We start from the raw sequence: 9,979 nt of genomic DNA on the forward strand, positions 1-9,979 counted from the left end.
GAAAAATATGTGTATGTGGGTTTTTTTTCTCGTTGCCAAAGAAATATTTTTTTCATTCAAGTAAAACTTGGCTTCAGTGGATGCTTGGATGGCATCTGACTCCCTTACAAGTTCAAATTCATTAGCTAGAATTAAACAAGTCTCACTCATTCTGAGAATTTTGCAATGACAACAGCAAAAAAAAAACAACTATAAATTCGATGGCATTATTGAATAAGTAGTGAGTTATAAAGATGGGATTTTGCAGAAGAGGTGGCATGTCGCTGAACGCCATTAACAGCTTACAAGAATGTAAACTACTTGTGTAAAGTAGCGATGCTATTATCACTCAAATAGACGGAACATTAGGCCCACCTAGAAATAGGCTGGTGTTTTCCTAATACTGGGAAGATTCAGAGTTCTCAAAGACAAGTGCAGTTTCCTCTCTAGAATTTTAGTAATTGGATTAAGTTCCAAATGACCCTGAATCAGAAAGTAATGATACTCTTGGAAAACTTGAATTAGGATTTAAGACTCAAAGCTATTAAAAGGCAATCTGTTAGTAACTCAGATCAATCTCTGTTGATCTTGCCCAAGGCTGACTTTTAAGGCAGATTTTTGTCAAACACTTCAACATCCTTGATGAAGCTAACGACAAAATTATCTTCAGCATAGTCATGTTGTAGACTAGGCAGATAAAGCAAGACTGATAATTCATTTCCCTTGAGTCTCTGAAAAGAATACTAGAAGATCATTAAAATCTGATCACTGTAGGAATTAAATGTGGAGCTTCATGGTTTAAAAGTTTGCTGAGTTGTACTCATCATTTCTATGCTTTTGATCTCAGAATTGATCAAAATTGTAACCATTCTATGGCAAATTTCTGAAGGCACCATTTAACATATTATAAGTATCTTTAATTAGTATTTTCATATTGCTTTTTAGATGTTTTTAATTTTATGAAAAGGATCAAGTTCTTTTCTTTCTCCAGATAAAGGAATTCTGACATGTTCATATGCCATATCATCCTTTTGTAAAAAGCTTTTGAGAGAATGTAAGGATGACCTTACATTTATTGTGTAAGATTAGAGATGGCAGCTAATTTCCCTTTGAGTTTCCTGAGACATTAACCAAGTAACATCATGGTATAAAGCAAAACATCAGCCTCAAAAAACACCAGTTCAGACCGACTGTATACATGGCATGTTGACTGTCTAGTAAGGGACTTCATTGAAAATATCTGAATATGATCCACATCTCGATTATTTGGGGGTTTTACTTCTAAAACCTTTGAAAATGTAAATTATTTTGTTTTTGTGTATATGCGCACACACCATCTCCTGGTACAGAGTGTTCTGTTTTTCATTATGCATAATTGCTATTTAGAGCATATGTTGTGAATTATTTTGAAGATACTTCTGGCTTTCATTAATGTTCTAAATGCAAATCTCTGTTGTCCGGTGAACTTGAAGGAAATGCACCCCACCCCACCCCCGCTTGTTGCTTGTGATTTATCTGCTGATGATGCTAACAAAATCTTAGAAGAACAATTGGTCCTGAGTAAATCTTAATGCAGTTTCTAAAAGTACATTCTAGGCAGTGAATTTTCTTCCCTGCTTTTCAGGCCATTGGAGAGAAAAGAGCTGCTCCAGATTCTGGCAAGAAGCCCAAGACTCCAAAGAAAAAGAAAAAGAAAGATCCCAATGAGCCACAGAAGCCAGTGTCAGCATATGCCCTGTTTTTCAGAGACACACAGGCTGCAATTAAAGGTCAAAACCCTAATGCAACCTTTGGAGAGGTCTCAAAAATTGTAGCATCGATGTGGGACAGCCTTGGAGAAGAACAAAAGCAGGTGAGGCAGAGATCTGCACGCCCATGCATTAGAGTTACTAGAATATATATGACTTACCACTTCCCCTTTTTTAATCATATGTGTTCACTTAATGCAATTGCTTTTCATTAAAAGCCTTTCTAAGCTCTATAATTAAAAAATAAAATATAAACATGTAAATCCAAGCCACTCTACAGTTTGACAGAATTTTCAGTCTCATGAAAGGTGTTCAGAGCCCATTCAGGTATGAGTTTGAAGATCCAGTATCTTGCAAGCATCAGCTTCATTTTAAGTAATACACAATTGCCTTCCCTTTCCCCCTTTGTTCAAATAAGCTTGCAAAGATATTAGTTCCATTTTGCTTGCCTTTAAAAAAGTCATCCTTATGAACATGTTTGCTATCCTGGTGGGACCCCATACTATGAAGCTGCTCCTGTGTATTATTGTCAGCGGGTATTTAGAATTATATTTCAGGTTCATATGAAACCTTGACCATTGAGGTGCTGACAGATTAGTCATACTGGTAATCCGGCTTCCTTAAATTCCAATTTTTTGCCTTTCCCCTTGCAACTTCTCCATGCAAATGAAGAGATTAATGACTTGCCAAACACTAAACATACTCTCTCTCTTTCTCTCTCTCTCTCTCCCTCTCCCCCCCCCCCATATTCTTTGCATGTGCTATCAATGACCATTAATAGGAGTTAACTTTACTTGTCATTAGAGTAAATCCCTATTCTCAGTAAAATAGAATAATTGTTTCAGAAGTGAAGCATGGAAAACCCTTCATCCTTTCTTTCCCTTGTTAAGAGACGATAAAGGGGTAGTTAGTTTCCAGGCCACAGCTGATGGTGCTCAGGGCTTACTCCTGCCTCTGTGCTAAGGGAACCATATGAAGTACTAGGGATCAGACGTGAGTCAGCCATATGCAAGGCAAGCACTTTAACCACTTTACTCTCTTACCAGTCCCAAACCATTCATGTTTCTTTACAAATCATGAGTTCATTACGCTAGCTGAATGAATTAGCCTTGGGATAGTGCAATTGTCAAATTTGCCTCTTTCCAATGAAGTTACTGCTCTGTGTGGCAAACTCTATTTTCTATCCCAGAATGTAATCCTAAGGGAATGGCAAACTGCTATATCTAATTTTTAAACTCTGGGGAGATAGTTGTGCTTTGATTTAAGATTCAGCCCTCAGACCGCTGTTAAGAAAGGAAGCACAAATTATGTTTAATTATTTTTAGTGTTGTACTTCATTGGTCTTACTAATGGAAATCTCCCATCCTTTTTTTTGTTTCTGAATCTTTATTTCCTCGAAAGAAAAATCAGGGTTTAAAGACCTCCATATTTTTTCTTCTGTCCTCACACGCTCGACTTGTTGTTGGTTTTCCAATCCTGGCACTTGTTACCATTTAGAAATGTGTGTGAGGGAAAAAAGACATTGATGGAGAAACTCGTTACTTTCTATAATTTAAACCATTTGCAGCAAATTTTCCTCCTCTTGCTACCTTATTTACTGCCTTCACACGAGGCTCGCAGCATTTTCTCTCAAGGAATCGAAGCTGCAACCTGAAATCTTTTTTCTGATTTAAAATGGTTAAAAACAGAATTGTACTCTGTTGAGGATGAGAGAACTTGCTTTTGTTTTAACATCTCTTGTGAGTGTTTATGCAGCTGTTTACATTGAGAAACCAGAGCTAAGGTAGGTCAGCTTTGCCAGTGCCTTATGCGTGAACTAAGTTGTGTAGCAGTGACTTGAGGGCTAAGAACATGTATGCAAAAGGTGTGCTAACTGTGGTCCTTTACTAGGTATACAAGAGGAAAACGGAAGCTGCCAAAAAAGAATACCTGAAGGCCCTGGCTGCTTACAGGGCCAGCCTCGTTTCTAAGGTAAGTGTGTGCTGGAGACCAGAGGCTAAAAGTCTCTATTATATAAGAAAACAGCCCCGGAGCCTTGGAAACATGAATACAACTCCCCTTTCAGTTGTCAGAAGGAAAAGCATCTTGGGTAACTTAAAAAAAATGTGTTTCCATTTTTTTCCCCTGGTTTAGTGATTACCCAGATGAAGGAATAAAAAAAATGAGTTAACGTCAACTGCTAAATCAAAATAGTTTCCGAAAGATTTACTGGCTTCCATTTTGGTGCTAAACTTATTTAGACAACTATTACACAGCCTCTTATTCTGTCTTCTTTGTCAGTGATGGAAATCTATTTGAATGGGATGGTGTGTTTTTCAGGCCGTTTTGGAACACCACATCATAAATTCTGCAGTTGTTACATTAGTGTAATAGAGGATGTTGCATTTTTGACCAACCTGTTCCGAGTCATATAAATAAGTAAAAGTCATGATTATTTAAAATGAAATTATGCTCCAAGTACTTAAAAAAATGTATATGTATTATACATGGAGTATGCCATGAACCATTGATGTATTATAAACTGTACTGCTACCTCAAAGCAACTGCCATTCTAGATTATCATGACCTTGATCTAGAAGGACTGTGAGCTATTACGTTACATAACTTTAGCACTTAATGCACTTTGTCTTTAGCTCTCCTAGAATTTAGAGAGGCTTTGGGGAGAATCATTTGAGCTAATGTTTTGCTCTTGATGTATTTCTCAGGCAAATGGAGATCCCAGCCCAGCTCCATGTGGCTTTAGGGCAGGGTAGGTGTTTCCAGCAAGGCATTATACCAGGTTTTTTTTCCTCTTCCTCACCTAAGTTGTTTCTTCTTTGTATTAAGATTTATGATTTGTAGTTGCTTATGCCCAGATTATGAGTCTATTGTCTTTCTTGATACTTTTTAGGACACATCCCACTTCTCTAGAAAGAGAAGACATCCATCAGGTCAATAGTGAAATCTCTTTATGAGACTTGATGAACATATCCCAGTACTGGGCTTAGATTTGCACACTGGCAGAAAACACCTGAATTCATGGGTGACAGATGTTAAGAATGTAGGCATAGTTGAAGGCTGATTAAAAGAGTGAAGTGAATAGAACAACTTCTTAGATGGATTCATTTACTCAGAAGAAGGTATAGGTGTTTTTTTTTATGCATTAGAGCATAAATGCATACATGGATTTAAAACAACAGCCTAATAACTCTAAAGTTGCTCAAAAGTTATTTAGGAAATAGCATCTATGATTGGGATTATCAACTCTAATTTAAAAGATATCCATTGGAGACTTGAATCAAAACTCACTTATCTTTATGCTGGATGTTTGTATGTCCCCAAAACCAATTCAGTTTGTCATCGACAGTATGGAATTTTATGAAAATTTAAAAGAATAAATGAAATTTACTTTCGATGAAAATTTAAAGGGTTAAGACTTAAAAAGAATTTCAGCTGCAGCATTAATAGTAAATAAGGTGCATTATTTGTTGTAGTTCAATTATGTCTCTGCTTTCAGAGACTGAAACTCCCTCTCTGGAGATACGATGCTTGGGGACAGTGAGATGACTTAAAGGGCTGGAGCACATATTCTGAATGCAAGAGTCTTTTCAACACTATATGTTCTCTTAAATATCTCTGGGAATGACCCCGGAGCACCAAGCTGACTGTGGCCCCTGAAAACATCCGAAAGGAAAACAAAAAGATGTGACTTTACTTTCACTTTAATCAATAGAAGAATAAAATTAAACTGAAGGATGTAAGCCTGGCTGGCAAGTGCAAACTATCCAATCATCTGCACATCTCCATTCACCATGAGGTTGATTAACTAAAGGCACAATGTGGTGACTGTGCAAATAACTACAAATAGACTTTGCTGGTAGTTCCTTAAGACTAGTAGGCTTATATGTGTACAAAGTTCAGTGCATTCTACTTGAAGGATGATTTAATGGTTTTTTTATAGCTAATTATGAACTTTTGCAAGCTACTTCTTGCCTGAGACTTTAAAACATGACTCTCCAGTAACCTGTAGCCCCACTAAGCTTTTGAAACTACATTGCTGCCCAGTGAGGGATAGAGCTTTACAAACTTTACATGTTTCAACAGATGCCATGATTTATGGCTCTTTGAGCATGGAATAATTTTTCATGAAAGGTCAGTCCTCAGTATCCATTTAAAATCAGTTTTTCTAAATCAGAGTAATACAAATCCAGGAATAAACATTCAAAGCCATTAAAGGTAGTGACGAGCAGCTTTATCCAAAACCCTCTAGGCAGAGACTTCTAATTTTGTGGAGAAAAAAATAGTCCTTAAGAGGATGAGCCCAGTCAGTGTTGCATGAGCTAAATGATTTGTGTTTGTGAAGGTAATTGTATGTTTTTAGAACCAAACATGAAAAGGAGTTTCTGGCCACATTGAGGCCCATGCTGGTTGCTGATCTCGGAATAGGTTGTTGCCTGCAACACGAGAGTCATGAATATTCTCCCCTTATCTGTGCTATACCTTTGATAAATTATGTAAATCTTGGAAAACATTTGGTAACCTAAAACCTTTCTGAAGTTTTAGTGTGCCAGCTTAAGATCCCAAAGGATTTGTTATGTTTTCCTTATATTCAGGGGAGTACTGTTATAAATGATCATGCAATTATAGGGGCTTTTAAGTTTTCTAGTAGCAGTAATTTTCTGGTAGTAGAAATTGTTGCTTTTTTTTCTTTTCTTTTTGAGAGAAAGTACTATTTCCAGTAAGCCGGGCACTGTTTTGAATGCTTAACATCTGAGTTAAATTAATTCTCATAACCTGTAACCTGCTTAAGAAAAAATCCCATTTTATATACAGATAAGGTAACCAAAGAAGAAACTGAGTGAATTCACTTGCCCAAAGTCCACACGTTCTTCAGTATTAGAACTGCATTAGAATTCTAGCATTCCATCCCCTTGTCTTTCACTATATGATGCTTGCTGGTCAGGTTAGTTTAGACTTAAATGCTCAATCATTTTTCTCAAATATAGGTGTATCAGGTCTTTTTTGCTACAGTTGGGCTGTGTCACACTAGCCACAAAGCCCAGTGATCTGACAAGATAAGTATCAGGGAGGGCTGGTTAGCTGACCAGTTCTTTAGATCTGGGTGAGCTTCAAAGTCTGTCTGTAGCCAGTGTTGCGGACAGGATGGCTCTTTCCCAGGCTTGGCAAGTAGTCTTGCTCTTGAGCAAGGCACTGACAGGTCGTGTTTGTTGTCAGTCCAATAACGGTGGTGGGTGTGGAGAGAGAGTGGAAGCACCGCTACTTGAAGCCGCACTCTCATCCCACTTTGGAGCAAAGACACCAAACTGGCCACAATTCCGTGGAGAGGGGATGTTTTTCGGCTCTGTGAGGAGTTAAAAAAGTACCAAGACAGTGGGCTCAAATATAGGAAAAGCTTGAAGAATGGTGGTCATTATAGTCACCGACACTTGAAAAGACTCAGATGTTTTTAAATACTGGTATATTTTAATATTGGTATATTTTATATTCTGATATTTTGGGGATTTTCCTGGTCTATTTTAACATTTTGGAAATTTTCCTCCCCGAACACAGGCTGCCGCCGAATCAGCAGAAGCCCAAACCATCCGTTCTGTTCAGCAGACCCTAGCGTCCACCAATCTGACATCTTCCCTCCTTCTCAATCCCCCACTGTCTCAACATGGAACAGTATCCGCATCCCCTCAGACTCTGCAACAATCACTCCCTCGGTCAATCGCGCCCAAACCCTTAACCATGAGACTCCCCATGAACCAGATCGTCACGTCGGTCACCATCGCAGCCAACATGCCGTCGAACATTGGGGCTCCCCTGATGAGCTCCCTGGGCACGACCATGGTCGGTTCAGCCTCTTCCACCCAAGTGAGTCCTTCCGTGCAGACGCAGCAGCATCAAATGCAGTTGCAGCAGCAGCAGCAGCAGCAGCAGCAACAACAGCAGCAGCAGCTCCAGCAGCAGCAGATGCAGCAGCAGCAGCTCCAGCAGCACCAAATGCATCAGCAGATCCAGCAGCAGATGCAGCAGCAGCATTTTCAGCACCACATGCAGCAGCACCTGCAGCAGCAGCAGCACCTGCAGCAGCAGCTCAACCAACAGCAGCTGCAGCAGCAGCTGCAGCAGCATCTCCAGCTGCAGCAGCTGCAGCACATGCAGCATCAGTCTCAGCCTTCGCCTCGGCAGCACTCCCCTGTCACCTCTCAGATTACGTCCCCTCTCCCCGCGATCGGGAGCCCCCAGCCAGCCTCGCAGCAGCACCAGTCGCAGATACAGTCTCAGACACAGACTCAAGTATTATCGCAGGTCAGTATTTTCTGAAGACGCACATGGCAGATGGAGCGGCATGTCAGGAGGAGAGTGGCAGAGAAGGGGTAAACCTTTTGTGGCTGAACCGTGTACGTTGTGTTGGTTATGCAGAAATGTGTAACAGATCACGTGGTCCTCGCAAGTGTCTATTAGATAGGCAATAAGAACTACAGTGTAGCTGAGATTCATCTTTTAGCTGACTATAAATCACTTTGTTTTAAAACAAGAAAGCTGTGCTCTTGTATGTGATGCCTTTTTTATTTATTCAGGCTATACCTACGATATGTGAATCAAATCATGTAATGAATCCTGGGACATACTGATGACTATAAACTGGCCTCTCTGAATCATAGAAAATGGCTTTATTTCTTCAGAAGTGAATAAACCACACTTCAAGGCTCTTTGAACTTCCGAAGCCCTAAAAATAAAAAGCACAGTTGTAACTACCTGAAATAATGAAGATCCGGTTTCATACAAACATTTGTATGACGTGAATAGTTGATGGCATTTTTTGTCATAAAAAAATAATGTAAATCACAGACTTTTGCCAAAGCTCTTATTTTTTTTCCTAAATCTCTCCAGAAAAAAAAATGCAAGTGATTAGATTCAATTATTGACTCATTTCCACTTTTTACCCATGACTTCTCCAAATCGAACCACAGTCTATGTTGTAACAATATATATGACCACTGTTAGCCCATTATATTCATTCCAATTAGAAGAAAAGAATGTGAATATTATATTCTGTGTTTTGAGTGACAAGTTTCGAAAAATAAAAACACTGTATTTTTCAAAGGGAAATGCACTTAAATGAAAACAGTTATTACGAAAGTTAAGATTTAAAAAAAAAAGCAAGAGTTTTTATTATGATGTAATACTCGTAGAATATTTAAAAGGCGCACCACATCTGAATAATCAATGTAAATATTTTCTTTCCAAGTTGTAAGTTTTCATATCATGTGTTGTAAAGTTTTCATAAACGAGGCTTTAACGTAAACACTGGTGACATAAACCATTCATTGCTACGTTGCTTATTGTGTTTTTATGCTGTTTTATACTTTTTTATGAGTTATGATAGCAGCAATTAAGTTGTTTGTATTTTGCTTAACTAAAACAAAAAATGCTTTTATCTTGCTATAGAATAAACACATTTCAGTAAAATCTGTGGACTGTATTTTGATGCAACAACAAGGAAACTGTTCACTTTTCAAATAAAATGATATGTCAAATTTCACTCCTTGTTCCTTGAATACATATCAGATGGGAGAACTGTGACACATACCAAGTTTTATTTGAATCCAAGCATCATCTTATATTTTTTTATTGGGAATATAATAGTCTTAGTTAAGAACTTGAATTTCCGGGACCCAGTTAGGGCTCTTAAACAAGTCCCAGAAAAATATTATATATATATATATATATATATATATATATATATATATATGTAATCATATTTTTGTCAAGATGCAAATGTCGAGGTAAGTATAGAAGGGAAAGTAATCATTCTGTGTTGGGGACTAAAACTGCCTGGCAATTTGTTTTTACTACTTTTAAAATGGAGGGTGAATGTTAATTCTTAGGCCAAAATAATTATTGTAGTGTCCATTTCTTCCCCCTTTTCTTGCTCTGTCATGGCGCCTCTTTGCGAACAGTGTGACCACTATCCCCAGTTGTCTTGCATGATTAATTACAGCATCTGTCCTGTCAGAAGCTATAATGAAGAGGTCTTGATAAAAATTGCAAATTACCACTGGCAACAGTCTTAAACTGCTTATGATAAAATGAAAATTAAAAACAGCAAGTGTCAACCCTGACCAGAATCCTAATCTGAGAAAAATGAGGGTGTGAGTTGTGGCAACCATTGCTAGTGTGTGCAGTATATTAAAAAACATCGGAATATGGATTCCTCAAAGTTGTCGTTGTATTTCAAAGAATATTTACTGTATGTTGTGGGC

The 9,979-nt window shown here is 38.2% G+C and overlaps 1 protein-coding gene across 2 annotated transcripts in view; it reads left to right on the forward strand.

Annotated features, from left to right (window-relative positions):
• The window catches only part of TOX3 (TOX high mobility group box family member 3), a 117,407-nt gene extending 108,149 nt beyond the window's left edge, over nt 1-9,258 (forward strand). For both annotated transcript variants that reach the window (XM_055145482.1, XM_004600668.3), the window contains exons 5-7: nt 1,604-1,831; nt 3,618-3,698; nt 7,278-9,258. In XM_055145482.1, coding sequence (XP_055001457.1) covers nt 1,604-1,831; nt 3,618-3,698; nt 7,278-8,036 — 1,068 coding nt within the window. In that variant the 3' untranslated portion in view covers nt 8,037-9,258. The remainder of the gene's footprint in view (nt 1-1,603; nt 1,832-3,617; nt 3,699-7,277) is intronic.
• Nucleotides 9,259-9,979: the final 721 nt, after the last annotated feature.

Source organism: Sorex araneus, chromosome 8 (genome assembly GCF_027595985.1).
Source record: "Sorex araneus isolate mSorAra2 chromosome 8, mSorAra2.pri, whole genome shotgun sequence".
Lineage (NCBI taxonomy): Eukaryota > Metazoa > Chordata > Mammalia > Eulipotyphla > Soricidae > Sorex > Sorex araneus.